Raw genomic sequence first — 22,807 nt, 5'->3', positions numbered from 1 at the left:
CTTGGCAGGCATTCGCCATCACACCTTGGCGTTGGTCCGCTGGAGGGAGGGCGGCTGTTTACATGATTCATCGCTTGCATGTCTCCCAGGTAAAAATAAAATGAGGTCCCGCAGATCCAAATCATGTGCAGTCGGTGACGGCCTACCTGCCCAGTGGCATGCTTGCCGTGCTGCCTGCTGTGCTCCTGTGTCATGCCGTGTCCAATGTTACCATGCTGCCAACTGCTTACCTGGGTCAATTTGTGCCGCATTCCCAATGCAATGCGCGGGTCCTGTGCCTGTACGCCATGTAACGTAAATCTCGTGCGAGTATGACAGAATCATGGAATCGATGGCATCCGTCCAACCCAACTATACGCAAAACAGTTTGCCAGATCCGGGCTCTCATCCGATCCGGCCACCTTGTTGATCTGGAAACCGCCCAATTCTTCCGTCTTTATTTTCTTCATGTCTCCCAATTGCGCGTTTGGGGGAGATGGGTCTACTTTGGGGTACACGTACACGCTCTTGGTCGCCCCTCCCCGCCCCCTTCAGCGAGCGAATCCAGTAACCAAGAAAGGCCCCCGCTAATTCCCCCGCATGACCCCAACCGAGACGGCTCAGAAGGGCACGATTCCGAACGTGTTAGCGCAATCCTTCCCCGAACATAACCCGGGGCGCCCCATTTTCCTTGCTCTCCACCCCATCGGACCGGCCTACGATTGCCTGACCCAAGAGAGTAGCCAAGCGGGAGCAGGCCTCGAGTCGGGCCTATTCCCACTTGTCTTCTCCCCCCATGCTGCTCTCCGGAGTGTGCGGCTTCTGCCTCTCATACGTCCCTCAGCCGATTCCGACGGCATATGGCGAGGTTGTTGGCCGAGGGTGGTCTCTTCGTCCCTTCGTCGCCGTTCCTTCCGGACTCTTTCTGGTGCTCCTGGGCTTCTTCAACAACCACAGAGCGGCAACGGCGTAAAATGTCGTCATATTATTTTTAGTATGTTATGATTTGAATCTTCTAGGAAATGGACAAAAATACATTTCGTTTTGAGGAGAATCATTACCGATCGGGTAATCGTATTAGAAATGTTGGCGACTCGTTTTTACTCGACCTACGGCCGATCATGTACCAGATGCTATGACACCATGACTTTCGATCGAACCATTCCGGTATCATACATGCAATCAAGCGAGTACGATACGTCGCACAGGCTATAACGCTATGTTCACCATTGCTTTTACGGGACACAATGTCAGCTTTCTTAGGTCAGGCATGAAAGGAATATCTTAATGGGATTCATATGCGTGCGTGTATTGATCAAATGTTGAGCGTCCGCGCTCAAACTACTACTAATGTTACAGAAATGAAGAATGTATCTAGGCTAGATCGGCGCACATCTTCTTGATGTCAACGGCCTTGTCGAAGTCCACTAAGGGGACTCCGGGGCAGCGGCTTTTCAGGACGAGCTGGTAAGCCGCCTCAAAGCCGGCCGCGCTCTGAAAGAACTCAGCGCGGTCGAACTCGATCTCGCTGATGTCATTGGCCACCAGCGCGATCCGGTTGTACTCTAGGCCGTTGAAGGCCAAGTTGCTGTCCTTGACAGAGTTGACGGCCTTCTGGCTGAGCTCGTGCTCTGGAGCCATGACGATCCACACGCGCTTGCTGCCGGTGCGGCTGACCTCCAGCAGCAGGTTGTACGGGGTCGAGGTGCTGACCAGGGCATTGGGGTGGCGGCAGCAGCGCTTCCGGAGAACCAGCTCGCCCAAGTCATAGACGTAGGTGGGGGGCTTCCAGAATCTCGCCCACTCCTTGTACTTGACCTCATCATCCCGCAGCATGGCGCGCGAATCGATCTTCATCTTCAGCAATCGCAGCTGGGAGAGGTCAACATGCTTCAGTAGGTTGGACTGCTCGTGTCCACCAGCGGTCGCGCTGCCGGATCCGTCACCGAGCTGTCGCACAGCAAAGCCGGAATGCAGCACATAGTCGACCTGGTAGTTGTTGAACTTCATGTCTGAGAAGATGATGCATCGTCTGGTGATGGCGTTGTTGTCGAGCTTAAGTAACTGCACCAGGTAGTTCACATTGGTGAACTTTATGATCGTCATCAGGTTGTGGTAGCCCTTGTTCGTCAGGACTTGGTACTTCATGAACTTGTCTCTGGCAAGCAAGGGGACTGCCTCGGACACGGAGTCGGAAGGGACAAGGGAGATGGCGGGACCAGAGACATCGGCTGCGGCCGCGGTTGCGGAGGGGAGAAGACCAGGGAGACCGGCTGCGGCCGCGGTTGCGGTGGGGAGAGGACCAGGAACACCGGCTGCGGCCGCGGCTGCGGCGGGAAGAGGGCCAGGGACACCGGCGGCAGCATTGTTCGCGCCAAAGTAGTTGGTCAGGTATGCGCCGAATCCGCGGAGGCACTCATTAACTTCCTTCTTCACTTCGGCCTTGACATTGACGCCGCGATTCTTGTTGGCCTCATCCCGGGCCACCTTGATCTTCTTGTCGACCTTCTTGTCCAGCTCCTTGACGCTGGCCTCAGTGGTGTTGGCATTCTTCTCCACGGTCTTCAGTCCGCGGCTGTATCCGTCGACTTTGTCCTTGATCTCTCGCTTGGTCTCATCGAGCGTCTCGTTGAACTGCTTTGTGAGTGCGACAATGGAGGTGGTGATGTCGGTCTGGATGGCGGCGCCCTTGACAGCCAGATCCTCGCGAAGCTTCTCGGGAAGGTCCATCATGCCCCGGATCAGCTCTTGGTTGTGCTCGGCAACGACGCTGAAGGAGTCCAAATCAACCTGGCGGGTGGTTCGATCGGCGCCCACAGCAACGGATTCCTTGTTATCCTGACGGGGGCGAGGAACTCCAGCAGGGGCCGGCCCAACGACCTCCTGGCGAGCGGGGAAAGTCTGACGAGGGCGCGGGGCTTCAGGAATCTTTCGCAGGGCATTTTCGTTGCCATTGTCGGATTCGCCGAGATCGATGAAGGCAGGCTCGGGCTTGATCTCTCTGACAGAGGATCCGCTGTCGCTCTCCTCTCGCTTACGCTTGCGATCGTAGCTGGCCATGGTTGCTGTCTCCTTGGGTGACTGATGAGTTCTGAGTTAGCAAAGCAATACAAATTTCATGCGCTTGAATCCAATCGCGTCTCTTCCATCCGTTCGCGTCTCTTCTCGATACGGTCAAAACTCGTCCGCGGGCGCGGTCAAACTCGTCCGCGGGCGCGGCCAAACTCGTCCGCGGGCGCGGCCAAACTCGTTCGCGGACGTTGCTAGTAAGAATGCGAGTAGGGCGGGCAAAGGTGTATGGATAGAGGGGCTAATGGATGAGGAAAAGGGGCTATTGAAGAATGGACATATGCTATGTAGGAAATGATTCGAGCCATACAGTTGAGTAGGCAAGTCGCGGATAATAATGGAGGACTGGGAAGACACATGATTTAGAGTATCGCTGCTGGACAGCGAAGTTTCGGGTGAAATGGCTGGGAAATACTTTCCAATGCCGCGATACAAGGTAGGTCTTGAGTAATGATCGAGGCTGAACTTACCAAAGCACAATGATGGCTGGTCGCAAGAGATGGGTGTTAATTTGAGCACCGACTTCAGATGCGAAGGTGTGAAGGTACGAAGGTGATGCTTTTAATCGTCGGCGACAGAAAGAGGAAGGTACGAAGGTGATGCTTTTAATCGTCGGCGACAGAAAGAGGAAGGAACGAAAGTAATGCTTGTAATCGTCGGCGACAGGAAAGGAAGGAACGAAAGTGACGCTGGTAGTCGTCGGCGATAGAAAGAGGAAGGAACGAGAATGATACTGGTAGTCGTCGGCGACAGGAAAGGAAGGAACGAGAATGATACTGGTAGCCGTCGGCGACAGGAAAGGAAGGAACGAAAGTGACGGTTGTAGTATTCGGCGACGGAAAGAGGAAAGAACGTCGGTCGCGCAATTCCAATGTTAACACGAAGTCACCAGACTGCTGATTCTGGAATACGGATAATTTTTTTCAGAACGAATCGCCGAATTAGTTGTTGACTCGCCGAATTATTTATTGGCTCGCCGAAGTAGTTATTGGCTTTTAGAAAGTGAAAGAGAGCGGCGATGGAAAGAGGAAAGAACGTCGGTCGCGTACTTTCAATGCTAAGTCGAGGTCATCAGACTGTTGATTCTGAAATACGGATGGTCTCCTCGGAACGAATCGCCGAAGTAATTATTAGCTCGCCGAATTATTTACTGGTTCGCCGCAGTAGTTGATGGCACGCCGAAGTAGTTTTTAGGTTGGGGGAAGTGAAAGAGAGTGGCTAGTTGGGTGGTGTTTAGTGAAAGGCGTCAAAGACGATTTGTCAGGTTTAATGAAATTACGAAAAGTCACGGGCATTCTACTTGTCTAGATAGTTCAAGGCAGGAACGATCTACGTGAATAGATCAAATAATGTGCCTGCCAACAACTCTGGGATTCGCAGGTCGAAGTTCGTAATGAGATGAGAACGGTTGGGGACACAAAGTAGGTAGTAGAAAATGAGAGGCCATGTACTAGTTAGCAACCCTGGGACTCACAGGTTACGGTAGTCGATGGATGGTTGGAGGCCATAAAGGAGGCGATGTCCAGTGAGGAATAATGCATTAGTCCACAATCATGGAATTCGCAGGGTAAAGACAGGTGGAAGGTGGAAGGTGGAGGGTTGAAGGAACAAAACGATTAATGTTCCGTGACGGGTGAGGTTCACTTATGTCACCAGTGCTGATGGTGAAAGGTGGAGGGTGGAAGGCTTAGGGAACTAGAGTAGGTGAAGTTCAGTGACGAATGATGTATTGGCCAGTAACCCTGATGTTCGCGGCTTGAGGTCGTAGTTGTGGTTCGACGCTGTCATGGTTCAGAAGCGTCCGAAACTGTGGTTCACAGGTGTCCGAATTCGCGGTTCAGAGGTGTCAGAATCGTATCCGTGGCTCAGAGGTGTCCGAATCGTATCCGTGGCTCAGTGTCCGAACCGAATTCGTGGTTCAGAAGAGTTCGTGTCGAATCCGTAGCTCAGAAGAGAAGCGTTCGGATTGAATCCGTAATTCAGAAGCGTTCGAATCGAATCCGTGGTTCAGAGGTGTCCGAATCCGTGGCTCAGAGGCATCCGAACTGAATCCGCGGTTCAGAGGTGTTTGAATTCGCTTTCCAGAAGCGTTCGGATTGAATTCGTGGTTCAGAAGCGTTCGGATCGAATCCGTGGTTCAGGAGCGTTCGGATCGAATTCGTGGCTCAGAAGCGTTCGGATTGAATTCGTGACTCAGAAGCGTTCGGATTGAAATCGTGGTTCAGAGACGTTCGCAGTCGTAGTCGCAGCTCGCAGCTGAAGCCGCGGTTCAAAGGTATCCGCACCCGTAGTCGTGGTTCAAAGGTGTTCGTGACCGTAGTCGTGGCTCAAAGGTGTTCGTGACCGTAGTCGTGGCTCACAGGTGTTCGCGGCCGTAGTCGTGGTTCAGAGGTATTCGTGACCGTAGTCGCGATTCAAAGCCATTCGAGGCCGTAGCCGCGCCGGTTTGAATTGGTTGTCGTAGGTCGAAGCCGTAGTCACGGCTTGGAGGAGTTGTCACGGCCTGGAGAAGTTATTGTGACTAGAATTAATTAGTGGAAGCTGGGAAATGCGAGGTGGGAGATGAGAGGTTGAGAATATAAAGTAGGTGGTACTTGGCGGGCAACGCAGGTGGAATATTCCACCGTTATTAATGGTGGCAGGTGGCTAGGCTGAAAGAAAGTAGGCGATATAAGTTGAAGAGTGTGAGAAGACACGATACGGGTGCTAATGGTGGAAAGTGGCATATGTTTGGGAATTGGGAAATAACGTAGGTGATGTTTTGTAAGGAGCGTGTTCAAAATCTCTTACCAGTAACGATGGTGGAAAGTGAAAAGTTGCAAAAGGCAAAGTACGTAATACCTTTTTAGAAGTATGAAGGAAATATTGTGCCGTTGTTCAAGGTGTCACGGTCGCGGAAGGTGTTGCGGTCGGTTAAGTAGTTTACGTGTATGTGAATACACTCATGTATGTCACACTCAAGGGCTTGGATCTTTGTTATCGAGGGAAAGCGTCTTAAAAAGTTGCAAGTGGAAGGTTGGAGGTCGGAGGAGATGAGATAGGTGATGGTCGGCGACGAGTGTGGTGAAGGAGATGGATACTTCACCGCTATTTGTCGTGTCACGATGCTTTCATCTGCTGAGATATGTGTGAATACATTCATGAGATGTCACACTCAAAGGTGTAGACGTCTGTTGAGTGAATGTATCCCGAAAGGTTGAAGCATGGAGGAATAAGATGAAGGAACTTTGATAGAAGATATGGCATGTGACTTTAGGGAGGATTTGGAAGGACATGTTAATAACCTGTGCACATCTCGGTTCTCTTTCTAGCTACATATGTGAATAGGTACAAAAAGAAAAGTATGGAAGGAACGACGGCTAGTATGGTGAGGCTGTAGGCGCTTGCGTTTCCATATGTACCGCAGTCGTTGCAGTCGTTGTGGCTTACCAGAACCCTTTCAAAGAATTACATCACACAAAGGGGCCTCCGCTCAGTCTTTTCAGGGGAATCACGATCAAGAGTCATGCCATGCCATGCCATGTGGAGTGGTCGTTAGGAAAGAGGCTAGTTAGGAACACTATTTCAACATCGAGCGCGTCATCCTTCGCCGTAGATTCAAGTCTCTGCTACCAGATCACGCAACTTGGCGGTATCGGACGGTTCCTCCTAATGGCAAGAGCGCTATCCCCATCAGACCATGGCGTACTGCTATATCAGGGATTATTTGGTACAATTCTCACAATGCCTATAAAATTTACATCAACACGTTGGCTTACTGATCATTTTTAGAAAGTATCATGATGTATTCGCCAAGGGGCTATAAACCGACTTCGTGTACTATGCCGCATTGTCTGACTAAGGATCCTTATCCCCAGAGCCTTTGTTTTCACTCTTGTCCATCTTTGCCTTGAACTCCTCGAAGAGATTCATGGGAGTGAGCAGGCGGCAGTCCCCTCTGAAAGCCGTATTCTGCATCAGATCCGGCAGATTCCGAATAGGGGCACATTCTCCTTCTGGCGTCTCATACCAATCCTCGGCCCGCACTGCTAGCTGAGCCACATCAAAATCCGGGGGATGCGTCTTCTAGTATTCTCCCAGTCATCCAACCCCAAAAAGGGGAATAGGTCCTTATCACGGTCGAATTTCCGGTCTCTTTTCAGATGGATTCCTTCTTCCACTCCGCGATATCGGTAGACCAACCACAGTGCTCGCTCTCCGAGGGGAGTCTCGATGTCCATTACCTAACGTCTCTCAGTATTAGTATGGTGATATCTGATGAAACAAAAAGGAAAAACAGGAATGTCCAAGAATACAAGCAAGAAAATTTTAGAAATGGAAAAGAAAAAAAGAAAAAAAAAAAAGAAAAAAAAAAACGTCACCCCTAACACTAGAGTAACTGGAAATAACTATTTGGGGGATGAAGAAGGGGAAACTGAAGAAATAACCTACCATGTGACAGCCGATGTACCGGATATCATCAATACCATCGTTGCGGTAAATCTCGACCTTGATCTCGCCGATCTCAACAACGAAGCGGGGGATCTTGGTGGCAGGGACTTGATTTGCTGATCTTCTGGTGCTCCTGTTTGGGGCCGCTGGCTTGGAAGGCGTAGCCTCAAGCGCCATCACCATCGACTCAAATAGTTGCTTTGGTTGATCCAAGTCGATGTCGACGTTACTTTCAGGATGATCCGAGGGTCGGTAGCTGGAGCCAAGATGGTTCTTGGCGGCTGGGTCCATAACGACCAGATACCGGTGAGTAACAGTATCCTGCTGCTTACTTTTGTTGACTGAGTGCTCGTATATGAGAAGCTCCTGGTATTCGTATCGGTTTCGGTAGGTGTGAACGAAGAACAGGTGGTTGATATCAAGGAAGTCTGTATGGCTCAACAACTCCAGATAGTCCCGGCCGTAATACCGTTGCGGCGGTTGCGATTGCTGCGATGGTTGTGGCGGTCCCTCGGGAGTTTGAGGTGGTGCTTCCATGATGTTAGCATGTGCTACAGACAGTGGAATAATTGGAGTAATTGGAGTAATCGGAATAATCTGCGAGTGAAGACATGGAACGATCAGAACAACATCTCACGAGTTTGTACCCGCAGATGAGACTGGAATCGGAATAACTGTGCGGGAGGCAATGGGAGAACGCGTTGATGAAGGTGGGCTGATAGAGGAGGGGAAATGGAATAATCATGGAACGCTTGACCTTGAACATTGGATCAAGTGCATTCACTTCAATTGAGTTCAAATGGCAGTCGCGCAGACAAATAAGATCATGCGCCTGAAGTTTACTTGAGATCCAGCACAGTAAACATGGATCACTGCGGGTAGCTACAGCTATTTGCTACCTACCCCATCGCAAACAACTAGTGCCAACCTGTCCGGAATACCTTCATGTGCCTACGGACAATGCATTCTGAATACATCAATTGCCCGGATTGCTTACCAGGACTACTATGTTTATGTGTACGCTCTTGCCTCGCCCACCGCTCATTTCATGTTTGGCGTGATCACCATGGGTTGTCCATGGCAAGAGTCGTCTACGTTGGGAGGATCAAAAGATGCGCAAGAGACAAGTGAGTTGACCTTTGTTATTCCAATCGCTGATTCAATCCTTTGGTCTGTATTTTACGCTTGTGAGAGTATCAGGATACACCTGGGTTGGGTGTTGGAGGTTGTAAGACGGCCTCCCCCTTGAGGCGCGTATCTCACCTCACAAGCCGACCGCGCGTTTAGGCTACCACTTAATTGAAGAATCGCTAGAAAGCCACCCCACTATCACCCCGGGCACTCACTCGCCATGAGAGCCTCCTCCCAGACGCGCAACCACAAACAGGCAACAGGCAAACAACTTCACTATATCACGTCGTTTATCTTGTAAATGGTCCATACAACGTCCATGAGAAGTGCAATCGATCCTACTCATGCCGAGGCAAAACAGACTTGGAGCTTACTGTGAACAGTGCATGAGCTTTTGAAATCCCCGCTCGCATCTCAGCCCGCGCCAAGCCCTTCAGATTGTCCCAAGAACAGCATATTATCGTACGTCACGGAAGACTGAGGAATGTTTCATACATGTCCTCTTTTATACGCCCGAGACCATTTTATCCCAAGAGTCGAAGGCCGACTTATCCAAACTTCAAGAATGGCCCAACTACCCAACGAAATCTACCGCCAAATACTCTCCCCGCTCGATCTGGGAACGCTGCAGGCCTGCAGACTAGCCGGAAGACCCATCCTCCAGGCAGCAACCGAGTTGGTTTTCCGCCGTGTGACTCTGAGGGTAGAGTTTATGCCAGCTCAGCTTGCGAGATCGGGCCCCAACTTTGTCCAGATTGCGACCGCAGCCCATTTGCGACCACTGGTGCGGGAGGTGGCCATCGACACCGCCGTAACCCCCGCGGCCTTCCTTCATGCAGATACTGTCTGCGCTGCCGCTAATGTCCCCGTTCCGCGGCTACCAGAGGCGTTCCTGTACGCATTGCCTTTCTTGAACACCTTGACGGGCCTCAAAAGCCTCGAGGTTGCCTTTGCGGGCGGCAACGGGACCAACAGCGGCGACTGGCTGTTCAGGCATCAGAGGGGGCCTTTCGCCGGTCTGGTGTTGGACACCTGCCTCCGATGCATCGCAGGGGATTGGAGTTTCAGTCGCCATGTCCGCCTCCAGACTGAGATACTTCACGCGATGCAAGGGGAAGGCGGCACACTAAGCACAGAGTGGCCCTCTCTGGTTACCGCCCCCCAGAAGGACCCAATGGAAGTAACCACCTTAGAGGTCACGGACATGCCTGTCTCTCTGCAATTGGCAGTTCCAGATATGCTTCTCTCTTGTGAGAGCTTGAAGCATTTGCATCTCAATTTGTCGTTTTCCGAATTGGACTCTGTGTTCCATAATCTCCCCCGCCAGCGTGGAGACAGGTTCGACTATTTCGAAACCCTCCCAAAGACCTGGCTTACCCCCGACATAGCAAATAACTTGCGGGTCCTCTCGCTGTCTCATGAGGAATATTGGGGATGGGCACCAAAGATGGATCTTAGGACAGTCAACCCAGGAGTCGGGTTTCCCAACCTCCGGGTACTGTCGCTGGGGTGCTACGTGTTCAGTCACGAATGGCAGGTGGATTGGATCGTGACACTCGGGCACCAGAACGGAAGAGGGGGCCTCGAAGAGCTTTACCTCAAAGACTGTCCCATAATGTGGGAGGCGAGCGTCCATTCGAGTCTTGATGAGTCGGTTACGGAACTAGCGACCCTGAGCGGCGGCGTTGTCAGCATTCCAAACGAAGGGTATCCTACGGACCAGTCCCTGCAGCTCCCGGATGAGCTCTCGGACCTGATCGAGGTTTCCTTTCCACTGCGATGGAGCAGCGTCCTGGACCGTTGGGCCAACACCATGGCCTCCTCTCTCAAGATCTTCGCCATGGGCTCGGAGCCCTGGGGGGAGGGGCTGTATGAGCAGTGGCGAGAACTACCCGCGAACACGCCGGGTCTGATACAATACGTGCACTTCAATATCGGCCTTGACCCCCAGCCCTGGATTGAGACGGACGACAGACGTAGGATGATCAATGAAATCGATGGCCTCGATAAGTATCATGCCGCTCGAAAAGCAGATTACGACTCCTACGACAATTTCATAAACACCGTGTTCCCCGACCTTTCCACCGACAGATATACCAGAGATGTTTTCTCTTAGGATTCTACAGCGGCTGTAACCGGTGCAGCTCCCTGCCCTATCAGGCAACCTCTATGGCCAATACTGTAGCGACCTCTGGCGTCTGCATAGAAGAGAAATGCGAGTAGGACCTTTTTTAGATGAAAATCACACCATCCTTTCCATGTGACAGCCGACAGTTGCGCAAGCAAGGCACCGAAGCTGCAAACAATTGGAGACGGCACGTCGCCAATCTCGTCCCCGGAGCCAGCCAACAACTGAATAAAGTGCCCATTTCTAATTTTGAGCAACATGTGGGTGGGTGGTGGTACATTGGATGCGACCACACCTGCATGGAAGGCATGGAACACGCTAGTGCGAATTCGACAGGAGCCGTCGCACCCCCTACCCGTTCCAGCAGGCCCCCCTTGCACACCGAAGCCGGGTTGGCCGTGATATCAGCCGGTGGCACAGCAGATGGTGTCTGTAGGACTAGAGGACCTGCCAGCCAACGGCCTGTGTTACCACACCTCCCATCGCAACGTTGAACCCGGCTTGCTTACTCTGCCGGCACCTACGCCACAGCTTGTCTGCCAAGACCATCTGGATCCCTTGTAGGCAGTTTCGTGTGGTGGCAGTAAATATCACCCCTCGCTTCCATATCAACCAGGTAAGCATATCGTCAGCAATGATCAGGGACCGTTGCTGGGTTGGGGGCATCGCCATGTGGGATCACGGGACATCATTGGGGGCAAACAAGATAGCAAACGATTGAATATTCGTGGATTTGCAGATGGCCGTCAAGCAAGTAGTCATTGCTATCTCATTATGTTGACCAGGTTAGACGCCTGGTCACCAGCGACAGACAGGAAACGAAATGGCGACCGTGCGTGGCACACAACACGACCCCCCTGGGGCACCGGGCGACACACCCGGTCCCCGCCCCCCACGTCCCGACGACACTTCATAGCTCGTCCTTCTTCGGGTGGTCGATGTGCTCCTCGATCGTGGTGGTGTGCTGGCGCTCGGCCGAATGCAGTTGCTTCTCGGTAGCAGCCACGACCTGATTGTTGAGCTCCTCGGGCTCGAACACTGCGCAGAAAGGATAGAACGGTCAGTCATGTGCATCTCATATAGGGACTTTGCCACGACCAGTCACACCATGCTAGAATAATAGGCGGGTACTTACGGAATGTGAGTTCCTCCAATGTGCGGTTGTAGGTCTCCGGGTAGAAGAGGAACTGGAAGATGAACTCGAAGCCGATCCAGCCGCAGTAAGCAGCGAGGAATTTCCAGTCGATGGCGTCCAGGGCGAGGGGGTTGACGTTAGTCGAGAAAAAGCCTCCGGCTTTTCCGAAAACCTGCTCCAGGCCAATACCGCGACTTCGAATGGCGTACGGGAACAGTTCGACGAGATACGCTAGGAGAGAAGAGAGCAGTGTTAGCAAGCCGAACTACAGAGCCAGCCGAGAAGGGCCAATGCGCCAAGGTGGAAAGATAGGGAGGGACTCACTGTACGTCAAAGCATTGTTGCCCAAGTTGTAGCAAGGCGAGTAGGCGAAGTAGAAGAACAGCGCCGAGATGGATGCCGCGCCGTTGGTCTCGCCGCGGTCCTTGGCGTCGCGCAGCATCTTGAAGGACACAGTCATGGCCGAGAAGACCAGCAACATCGAGGTCGACGACGCCATGAAGGCCCACCGACGGCGGAAGCGGGTGACGACGAGGGCGAGTGCCGTCGCGTTGATAAGGCTCCAGCACTGGTTGGCGATGTTGATGCGGGTCTTGACGGAGCTCTCGGTGAAGTTCATCATCTCGAACATGAGGTTCTGGTAGTAGGAGAGCAGGGTGTTGCCGGACATTTGCGTGAAGAGGCCGAGGAAGACGCTGACGAAGACGCGGCGGCGGTTGCCGGCGGTGGACCACATGACGGACCACGACTGCTTGGAGGTCTCCATCTCCAGCTTGATGGTGGACTTGATCTGGGCCATCTCCGCCTGCACCAAGAGCGAGGCGGCGTCTCCTTCGGCGTGGTATTTGGTCAGGATGGCGAAGGCCTCGTCGTCCCTGTCCTTACTGACGAGGTATCTAGGGCTCTCGGGGAGAAGGCTGTAGCGGTATCAGTTGTGACATTCGCATAGAAGGAGAAAGGGGTGAGTGCGTACAAGACAGTGCACATCTGCATGACAGAGGGGACAATCTGCAGAAGCGAGGGCAACCGCCAGCTCCAGTCGCCATTGATCTCGACGGTGCCGATGGCGATAGCTGCCGCCAAGATGGATCCGATGAAGTAAGATGAGTTGAACAGCGAGGTCATGACGGCTCGCTCTTTGGGGTGGCTCAGCTCGCCGATCAGGGCGGATCCGGAGATGATGGCGAACAGAATGCCGATTCCCAGAATCATGCGAGAAATGATGTACATGCCAACTATGAGGTTGTTCGTTAGCTCGGCTCGCCGTATCTGTTGATAAAGATATGCCTACCGTGCTGCGAAAATCCCTGAAGAATGGCGCCAACGACCATGATGATTGACCCCGCCATGATGCCCCATCGTCGGCCGTATCTCTGGTTGAACCATGGCGCGATCGGGACTGCGAGAATGGAGCCCAGCTGGTAACAAGATGAGATGAAACCAAGCATGGCCGGCTCGATGCTGGCCTTCCCGGTTTTCTCGCTGATGTACCCATCCCCGAAGTCTGTCAGCGTGTTGTTAGTCCATGCTCGTCAGGGAAGGAAGCATTTCTCCCATCAAGCTGACACCTACATTTGTTGAAGTCGTCGGAGAATTGCAGGGTACCGATGAGTTGGGAGTCGAAACCGGAAGTCATCTCAACGCCCATGCAGCAGCAGAAGAGCCACGCGTACATGATGCGCAGGTTGGGCTTCTTGTACCAAGGGGTAGTGTCCTCTTGCAAAAGCCGGGTGACGACCGGATCACCGGCGTGTCCAGACTTGACGACACCCATCTTGACGGCGGGATGGTGCTGGTTGAATCAAGTAGCGACTCGTTTCGAAGACGATCAGAAGCCGGGAGAGTCGTTTGATTGATCTCAATGAAGAGCGACGAGCTGAACGGCTTGAGAATGGGAGATCTGGATGAGGCCAACGCGGGCGGGAGCGTTGCATTATGAATGTCTGACACGCGATGGGAGATTGGAACGGCCCAATCCCAGCCAAGCCAGAACCTGGCTGCTATCGGACCGCGCGCCCATCCTCCTATCTGAGAGGCCAAGCCGAACTGCACGCAGCAGGGGAAGCGAGGTAGGATTCTACACACCCGAGTCATAGGGGGCTGTTCCAATGAGATGGTTGATATTATCCGGGGTAGAGTGGGACCGGTCCAATAACCTGGCTGATATTATCCGGGGTAGTTCTAACAAACAGGGGGGCCAGTGACAAGTGACAGGGCAGCAGAGGATTCGGATATACGATATGCGGGCCAAGGTGAGTGGTTGGAGCTACGGCGGGGTATCGGTTGCCCAGCCCGGCTTTCTGGATCCTCCTCCCACACGCTCACACGTCAGTGAGTCTGGGGCCCCAGGCGGCCTGTCGGCTTGCCGAGCCCGTAAAACGGTTGGTAGGTTTGAAAGACAGGAACCGGGGCGATGGACAAGCGTTTGGCCACTTACAGCGAATTGGAATTGAGTTGGCCTCGGGTCTTCCGACCTAGAAGGTCTTTCCGCCGTGTCTGAGGCCATGCCTGGCATCAGCTGAGCTCCTCGCGGATGTGTGGTTAATCAATTCTAGACTTTCAGACCGAAGATCAGCAGCCCTCCACCTGTCCCTACACGGACAATGCAGACCATAAACCGACCAAATGGTAAGCGCACATGATTGGTTTGGTGCCCGCGAGTGGTCATTGTGGCCTTTCAATTGGAGCAGAGCACCATGATCTTCTCACAAGTCTTGTCAGGTCATTAAGCCCGAATGGCTGCTTGGCTGCCTTGCCAGCGCGCCCGCCAAGGACATAAGACAAAACCAAGACGGATAAAATCGACTCGGCGCCGGCCAAACCTCGCAGTGAAAGGAATGACTTTTGCTTTCGCCCAGTCCATCACCTAAGAGCTTGAAAGCGGGCGCTAGTTCTGGCAGCTGAATCCTTTGCCAACCAAGCTCGGCGTTCACCTGTATCAAGAATTGCTCACAGCACAAGCTCTTTTGGCGGGTTCCGCGGTCTTGGGGGCCGACTGGACAGCAAAAAGCGTGCATCTGTTATGTCTGCTATGGCCCTGCATGTCAGCTTGCCATTTTCCCATCAACCCACAAGGCCACCGACGGGCTACAGCTGAACACCTTGGGCAGCCCTGCGTTTCGCTACAGCTGACATGTCACTTTAGCCGGCCCTCGTCAAGATGACTAGCCAATCCATCAGGTTCTTCCATAACTGACTGTATGATGTCCCGTAGTTGGCGAGTTGGTTGCCAACTTTGGTGAGAAACCAGGCTGCTTCTGTTGATCTGGAGCGCATTGGATATGAAGATCCGAGGAGAAATTATTGAATCCATTCCCTTGGGACCACCAAGCGAGCGAATCAAACAACACACTACCCACCCGTTTCGCTTCAGGTGCAATCGTAACATCTGTCATGGTTCGCTCGCCTTTCGGGGTGTGTGGGGACCTAATATCGAGGGTGCGTCTGGGCAAGCTGGAATGTGACCTCAGATGCAATCGTCGCATACCGAATGCACCTACATATGCGACCCGTACCACACGTGTAGGACAAATAGCTATTTCTTTACATATGAAGTCCTATCAGGTGGAAACTTACCATAACATGAGCAATGTGCCGGCATCCGGTCTTCTTCCTTGATTGCCCAGCAGCGTAGCGGTAAGGCGGGACGGTGGAATCAAGACCTTGCTCGGCCGAATGATTCTTGGGTGTCCCAATCCGGGTCTTGGATCACCAAATGTGTCTTCTTTCGGCCTTTCTAAACATTAAAAAGCACACCGATATGGAGTTCGTGTGTCACACGCCGGGCCGTGTAGCTTACAACCGCAGCTTTGATTTAATAGCCAGTGCTGAAGGGCAAAGAGACCCAAATCCTGAATATACCTCACATATTGCGACAAATGGCTTCTACTGATGGTTGCCTTATCCATTTTGAAATTGAAAGATTTGCACGGGCTATTACACAGGAGGAATAAAAGTAACAGGCGGGCATGGAAAGGAGCAGCACACCTTACACTTCCAATACGTACTTGGCAATGATTTCCACAATGATATCCATGTGCTCGGTCTAATTTCTTCTCTGTGTACAACTCATGTATATACGCAGAAAAAAAATTATATGTACATGTAACAAAATGCTATATCTGGTGGCTTATGACCTGCGAGTTTGCGTGCCACTTCATCTACGATGATGCCCCTTTTGGGATCCAGCGCTATTCTTGCCCACAAACTAGAGAGGGGTGATGCCCAACTCCGGTTACATTTTGGGATCACCATAAACAAAAAGGCGCCCAGACTCTAATGTTTATGGCTCTTGTCCAAATACCAAGAGTCGTGTTACAAGTTTCAGCCCCTTTCTCCATCCTGCATAACATTTAGCCTGTTCCCAGGAGTGTTCTACAGAGGCGATGGACTATTCTTTCAAAGGCTTCCTAATCAAGTAGCTAGCCAAGTGATTATGGTGCACAGCCCTGGTCCGAGACGACACCCTGTTGATACCAAATTGGTCATATGTAAGAAACAAAGGAAACTTGTAACGAGCAAGGTGTACAGATCGCATCTGTCAGCCAGAGGGATGGTAGCTTAGCGGAATAAAATGTTTCCTTATTGGCTATCTCAAGAGAACAGGTGGATATTATTTCGTATTATCCAATCTGGAAGATCAGGCTCATCAGGTGAAGTTTCCTCGTCCCCTTTCCTGAGCATCCCACCCCAACAATATTACTGGGTCTGAGTAAACTTGATGCAGTTCGAATCTGTTCCCCTGCTGGTCTTTGATCTCTGACGAGTCAAGCTCGAAAGATCAGTGATTATCTCATCAGTAAACACCAAGTACATCTTTCTGCCCCTCCTATTCCGATACCATCCTCTGCAACGCATCTTCCAGCTCGATCGTACCCCTGACAATATTCTCCCCACCTTCGAACTCCGCCGCCAGCACACCGCCCGGGAGCATGGCCGTTATCATCTCCACAAAGTCTGGCACGTACACTTCCGGCACCTCCTTGCCGAAATACTCCGCCAGCCCTTCCCTGGGTATGTTGACCAGGTCCCATTTCTTGCCCGTGGCTTTCTCAATGGCCTTGTGAACATCTACAGCGTTGTAGTCTCGAGGACCATGTAGATCGACAGTCCGCAGACTCTGTTTCGAGGCTTCGGAGATGTCGAGGAGGTATTCCGCGCAGCATTTTCCTATGTCCTCAACGCTGACCTGGCGACAGACTGTCAGTTATCGTTCTGGGTCAGTACGAAGGCGCCAACTCACCATGGGAATCTTGTAGTTCGGGTCTTCTAGCAGCGACTCGAAGCACAGTTTCTCTGCCCCCTTGGCTTTCGCGGCGGCAGCCCAGGTCTGCATGTAGTAAGCAGGCTTTACTATGACAACCTCGGACACCGCTTTCTTCAAGACAAGGTCGGTGACGTGGTTAAGTCTCAGCATGCCCTATATTTCGCCATTTCTCAAGTTAACTTCCGTACTTCAAGTCAGGGAGCTGCACACGTATGTGTTGACGCACAGTTCCACGCTCATGCTGCGACCCCATCGCCGACGACACCACCAAGCGCTTGACACTGGGCACCCGCTTCAGCGTGGCCAGGACGTTGTTGGCCGTCTGCGCGGCGAACACGGCCGGGTCCCGGCCGTCGAACGGGGGCGGCGGGTTGTAGAAGACGGCGTCGGAGCCGCGGAAGTCAAGGCCGGACCACAGGTCGATGTCGCCCTTGGCGGCGTCGAAGCGGGGGTTGCTGGTGAACTCCTTGGGCGCCTTGGACGCGTCCCGGTAGATGCCGCGGACGATGGGCTGCTGCTCGGCGTTCAGCAGGGCGCGGATGGTGGCCTCGCCCGACTGCGTCGAGGCCGGGAGGACGGTCACGTGGATTGGTGGGCTCGACATGGTTTCGCTACAGGTCAACCTGGAATTTGAAGACTGGGCGGAGGATGAGGAAGACGCTTTGCATGTCTCCGAGTGACGGAGAACATCTTTATAATTGACCCCCCCGCGTTTGTATTATCAATCGGTCGTACCACATGGCATGGCGGTGGGTATATCGGGTAGGTGGTGAGCTCCCATAGAATGACGATCTTGCGGGGTGTGCTTGGCGTAACTCCCATATCGTCGGCTCTCCTGCTGACAAAAGCGGCTTGGCAGCTCTGACTGTCATACGATTCCGGTGGAACGGGTTGCCATCTGACCTATGATACAAATGGGGCAGAACAAATATCCCCGGCTCTCCCCCGGATTTCTCTGGGGCTGCGAATATTCACAAACTGGGGATTTTGGGGTATGGGGTTGAGATGGGATTACCGGTTAGACTAGGTGGCCAGGGTTAGTGGCCGGCTCTGCCATCACGCAATTATGTACATGAATTGACGCTAGAATCATGTCAGTGATGTGAGTTGGCCGGCCATCTGCGCCGATTGGCAGAATGATTACGAGCTAGTGGTCCAATGTGCAAGAGGTCTTGGACGGACCCTGCCAGGCATGCTAATACTGCTGGGTGCTTGGACGACAGATGCCTGTCTGATTGACCTATCTTGGATGAGGATATCGCACCAGTGTCAGCGACGGGCCGAGCCGGGGGTTAGGACAAGCCTACAATCTCGACCTTTCGCGGTCCGCCGCGGGCACATAAACCGCTGCTTCTAGCGCGCGAGCATTCGCGCATGTTAATTGGTCTGAGTGGCGCATGGAACGTCCCTAGTTGAAGAATGCAAGGGGACATTCATGATATGTTCAACCTATGCATGATGGTATTGCAGACAAGATGGAGAGGACAGGGCAATGGCACACGGTCTGCCCCTTTTTGCCGTAGGGTGGACATCAGCAGCTCGAGGTCTGATAGGGGTAGCTCGTATATCTTCCGCGAGATGAGCAGCACCAACGGAATCTACTTAGGAGCAACAGCACAGCATTAACAGCTGACTGATACTAGGACTTCAGACTTGCTGCAATCGCCTATCATGTCCTGCCCCATGTGCAGGACCAGCTACGAAAGAGGTCGATAAGTGTTACCTGACCTGCAAACAGTCAAGCGAAAGCACGAGACCACACGCATTGACCAGGCAGGTTCTCCTTGTTGCGATGCCGATCTCCCGAGCTTAAGCAGGGTTAGGCGACCAATTGGATGACGTAGGGTAGTACTCTACAAGGATGCATTCGACCTGACTGCTGGCATGGCATATGCGTCGATGCCATTCAATCCCGCATGGAATCGTGTGCTGGCATTCAAGGCAAACACGTTGATTTCTGGGTTGAGCGCTACATTTGATGCATTCAATGTTGTTGTTTTTTGCGATTGGAATCGATAGATTTGCTCTTTAGCGCTGGACAAGACGGAAGGTCGGCGATGCTAGCGGGCCGCCCAGCCAGGCTAAACGCTACTGACAGTGGATAACCCACTACGGATGGCGATCAGTGGCCTTTGTTTCAGTGGACATGCCAATCGGACGATGGACCTAGCTTTGGCAGATGCACGATCAATGAGTTGGCAGCAAACAGGCGGGAGCTTCTTGGAAATATAAGGCAAAGTACGCCCAGGCCGCCACCGCGAAACTTTGCTGTTGTCCATCATCCCAATCCTCAGTTTTGCTGCCATCACTATCATCATGCTCGGCTCCAAGGTACGTTTCACGAATATTCCAGCGGACGCGCCCGGGCGCGTACCGAAACGCCGAAACGCCTCAAGTCAGCAAACACTCTAATGCCATGCAGATCCTCCCTACCATCTTGACCCTCCTATCCGCGGCTGGCGCCTCAGCCAGCGCCGCCGGCGTCGCGGAACGCGGGGATGTAGTACTAGTCGAGCGCGACCAGAGCTGCGCCTACACCTGCGGCTCCAACTGCTATCAGCAGAAGGACATCGACCAGGCCGTGAAGACGGGCTACGGCTTGCACCAGCAAAGCCAGACTCTCGGTAAGCGACCACCAGCCACCGCTGTGCTCCCCTCTCTCGTTCTGTCCCTGAAGAACAGTAACTGACAAGTGCCCCCCTTGCTTGTTCATTATCTAGGCAGCAGCAAATACCCGCACCAGTACAAGAACTTCGAGAACTTCAACTTCCCCTCGTCAGCCCCGTGGTACGAGTTCCCGATCCTCTCGAGCGCCAAGATCTACACCGGCGGCGCCCCGGGCGCGGACCGCGTCATCTTCGACAGCAAGGGCAAGCTGGACTCGCTGATCACGCACTCGGGCGCCAAGGGCAACAACTTCGTCAGCTGCGTCCAGGGCAAGCAGCAGGACAATAAGCCCGACGACTCCAAGAGCGGCGCCGCGCGCGAACTCCTCGGCTCCGGCAGCGGTGGCCTGCTGGCCGTGGCGGCGGCGTTGACGGGGTTGGCTTTGGCGTAGGCTTATATGTTGTGATTATATATACCCCATCTTTATATATACAATACTGTGTGCTATTTGAGAGTTATGTGGAGGCGTTGTGTACATTCGGGATGTGCTTGTGCTCGTGGGCTGATCTGCGGAACTAACAGTGACTACCTATTAACCTACTGATGATTCAATCCAGGTATATTTCACGGAGCATCCACTGGGAAGGACGCTCCCGCATCTTTCCCTCCTTTGTACTATCGTACTCTTGCCCCATGACGCTCCTTTCCAGGACCTGCTCCATGTCCCTCACGCAATCGTGGAAGAGGCCGCTCTGTACACGTTCGCAGGTGTAAAGCGAGCAGCCCTGGGGAGGGGACCAGTGCCATTCCGACTCAATGAAAACGAACAACCGGCGCAGGCCCGCCTCGCGCAGCTCCCGCAGCGGCTCCAGTAGTGCCGCGTGGTTTTGCAACGGATCATCCGTCCACACCAGCGTCTGCTCGAAGGCGGCCCGGCCGTTGATGCCGCCGACTAGTACCCGGGTGTTGGTGTCCAGCGAGCGCGACGCTACCCTCATGTGCACGATGAGCGTCAAGGACTTGACAACGCCCTGCGCCCGCAGGTGGCGCACGGCCTCGCGCCACCCCCGGAGCAGACCGGCGTCCAACGGCCCACGCCCTTGGCGGGGAAGACGATCTCGAGCGCGCGTAGATAGGACAGCGCCGTTCCCTGGAGTATGCGGTGATGCGCGCCGAGGAAGACGGTGGCGCCTAGCTGTCGTTGTTCCAGAGGCGGGCGGGCCGGCTCGATGACGCTTACTGTTCCGTCACGGTGGAACAATTCGACTTCCCAGAGGCCCGACTCGTTGTCCGATTCGTTATCCGACCCGTCTGCTTCGTCCGATTCATCTGAGTCCGACAGCCCAGTGCTTGGCGAATCGAGGAGCGCGGTAATGTCGTCCCGCCCGGGCAGCACGATGACGCGGTTGCGGCCGTAGAGAGTGGTCATGGCCATACGGTACATGGCGCGGCTGACCAGCATGATGTCGGCTCCTGGAGGCTTCCAGCACTGACAGCGGGAAGTATATCCGATATCGCGGACGCTGCAGACTACGCCGGTGTGGCGTGTATCGCGGTCGACGAGGCATGGGTTGAATGTTAGCCATGCGTCTCTCTCGCGCTCGCCGCCCGTGCTGCAACGGGTCGGCCTATTCCAGACCGCGTTGTAGCCTCGGTCGGCTCTCCACTCCACCTGTCCCAGGGGCGTCATCAGGTCTGTGTGCTCGAGGATCTGCAATCGGATCTCGGGCGGGAGGTCCATGAAGCGGAAAGGCTTGTCGTCGTTCTCGTCCTCGTCGGGTGGCGGCCGCTGGGCTCGAAGCGCGACGTCCCGTGCCAAGCTGCACAGTTGGCGGTCCTGACCGTGGCCAAGGCGGATCTGGCAGCGCTTAACACTGCCTGTGTGATCTACCAGAGGCTGCAGGGCGCCCGTGGTATCCCCGCTGTACCCCGTGTCGCAGATGAGGAGCAAGTCGAGCGCCTCGGGATTCGTGTGGGCGAGGAAATAAGCCGCCGCCTCCTGCCACGCCTCGATACAACCCGTTCTGAGTGGAAGCGGCGCCACATCGTCGATCCACTCAGGACCGAACAATTCACGAGCCTTGACGCACAAGTGGATGGTCAGGCTCGTCAGTGTCGCGCACGCCCGCGGCGACAGGAGCTGGAGGTGATAGAAACCGTATTGGCCGCTGGCGATGAATCGGTTCTCGGCGTAGATGATGTCGGCCACCTCGTCGTGGACGGCGCGGCGGGTCTGGAGGAGGTTGTAGGCGAGGTTGCACTGCGTGTGAACATCGCCCCTTCGAAAGCCTCGGGGCCGTAGGATGATGTCGGCTTTCACCGGCACGCCGGCTTGGAGGTAGATGCGACGTCGAAGCGCATGGGGGAGATCGAGGAATGATGCCATTTTCGAGTAGTATGTTGATAGATTCTTGCGATGAGCATCGTGTTGGATATTCCTGAGGGAAGTTTAATGTCGTTTTCAGGCCAAAAAACAAAATAAAGAGGACGACGAGGTTCGAGCCAAATATTTCCTGCTCACATGCTGACCCAAGTTTGGTTAAAACGTTATATATCGGAACCTCACCCACCACTCGGGGCGAACCGATCTCTGAGCTATGAAGATCTTATAAAATATGATAGACTGTATTGCTAATATTCTTTTGATTAAAGAATTATTATCCCAGGGCTAACATAGTAAACCCATCTGCTTGAGTGTCCAGCTAATATTAATCGTATCGGATTGAACGACCTGGTCCAATTGCCCGCCTCCTGCGACCTTGCTCCTCGATATGAGCACATTACACACGCCAATACGCAAGCCCAAACGAAACCAGATAATCGTAGCAACAGACACCAAGAAAGACATCGCACTTGGTGCCGCAGATACCACCTTTTCTGATTACATCTGATGCCCGCTTGCCCTTACTCTGCCTTCTAGCAACACCATGAGAGGCACGGAGAAATACCAACAGCGTTCTGTAAAGGGTCATGGTGAGCTTACGTGTTGGCGCGTTAGTATTACGGGAGGACGACACAGCAACAAGCAAAACACCATGCATGTTTACATAATGACCCGCAA

General features: G+C 53.5%; 7 protein-coding genes across 7 annotated transcripts; 2 read left to right on the top strand and 5 right to left on the bottom strand.

The window, feature by feature from the left end:
- Positions 1 to 1,353: 1,353 nt before the first annotated feature.
- Positions 1,354 to 3,039, bottom strand: PG985_010313 (uncharacterized protein; the record flags this gene model as incomplete). Its single annotated transcript, XM_066830081.1, has 1 exon — positions 1,354 to 3,039. The coding sequence occupies one exon, from the start codon at positions 3,037 to 3,039 to the stop codon at positions 1,354 to 1,356; it is 1,686 nt and encodes a 561-aa protein (XP_066682471.1).
- A 3,846-nt stretch (positions 3,040 to 6,885) lies between these two features.
- PG985_010312 (uncharacterized protein) lies at positions 6,886 to 8,016 on the bottom strand (the record flags this gene model as incomplete). The annotated part of the gene is made up of 2 exons (XM_066830080.1): positions 6,886 to 7,113; positions 7,480 to 8,016. 2 exons carry the CDS (start codon positions 8,014 to 8,016, stop codon positions 6,886 to 6,888), a joined length of 765 nt encoding a protein of 254 aa, XP_066682470.1.
- A 1,159-nt stretch (positions 8,017 to 9,175) lies between these two features.
- On the top strand, positions 9,176 to 10,726 carry PG985_010311 (uncharacterized protein; the record flags this gene model as incomplete). Its single annotated transcript, XM_066830079.1, has 1 exon — positions 9,176 to 10,726. The coding sequence occupies one exon, from the start codon at positions 9,176 to 9,178 to the stop codon at positions 10,724 to 10,726; it is 1,551 nt and encodes a 516-aa protein (XP_066682469.1).
- Positions 10,727 to 11,648: 922 nt separating this feature from the next.
- PG985_010310 (uncharacterized protein) lies at positions 11,649 to 13,647 on the bottom strand (the record flags this gene model as incomplete). Its single annotated transcript, XM_066830078.1, has 6 exons — positions 11,649 to 11,776; positions 11,874 to 12,104; positions 12,198 to 12,790; positions 12,847 to 13,108; positions 13,165 to 13,377; positions 13,446 to 13,647. The coding sequence occupies 6 exons, from the start codon at positions 13,645 to 13,647 to the stop codon at positions 11,649 to 11,651; spliced, it is 1,629 nt and encodes a 542-aa protein (XP_066682468.1).
- Positions 13,648 to 16,701: 3,054 nt separating this feature from the next.
- Positions 16,702 to 17,743, bottom strand: PG985_010309 (uncharacterized protein; the record flags this gene model as incomplete). Its single annotated transcript, XM_066830077.1, has 3 exons — positions 16,702 to 17,061; positions 17,116 to 17,292; positions 17,366 to 17,743. 3 exons carry the CDS (start codon positions 17,741 to 17,743, stop codon positions 16,702 to 16,704), a joined length of 915 nt encoding a protein of 304 aa, XP_066682467.1.
- Positions 17,744 to 19,455: 1,712 nt separating this feature from the next.
- PG985_010308 (uncharacterized protein) lies at positions 19,456 to 20,197 on the top strand (the record flags this gene model as incomplete). The annotated part of the gene is made up of 3 exons (XM_066830076.1): positions 19,456 to 19,470; positions 19,562 to 19,763; positions 19,860 to 20,197. 3 exons carry the CDS (start codon positions 19,456 to 19,458, stop codon positions 20,195 to 20,197), a joined length of 555 nt encoding a protein of 184 aa, XP_066682466.1.
- A 157-nt stretch (positions 20,198 to 20,354) lies between these two features.
- Positions 20,355 to 22,132, bottom strand: PG985_010307 (uncharacterized protein; the record flags this gene model as incomplete). The annotated part of the gene is made up of 2 exons (XM_066830075.1): positions 20,355 to 20,801; positions 20,825 to 22,132. 2 exons carry the CDS (start codon positions 22,130 to 22,132, stop codon positions 20,355 to 20,357), a joined length of 1,755 nt encoding a protein of 584 aa, XP_066682465.1.
- Between the last annotated feature and the right edge of the window lie 675 nt (positions 22,133 to 22,807).

This window comes from Apiospora marii (assembly GCF_038362585.1).
Source record: "Apiospora marii strain CBS 49790 chromosome Unknown utg000006l_segment0_segment0, whole genome shotgun sequence".
NCBI classification, from domain to species: Eukaryota; Fungi; Ascomycota; class Sordariomycetes; order Amphisphaeriales; family Apiosporaceae; genus Apiospora; species Apiospora marii.
This window is presented reverse-complemented; position numbering and strand designations above follow the sequence as displayed.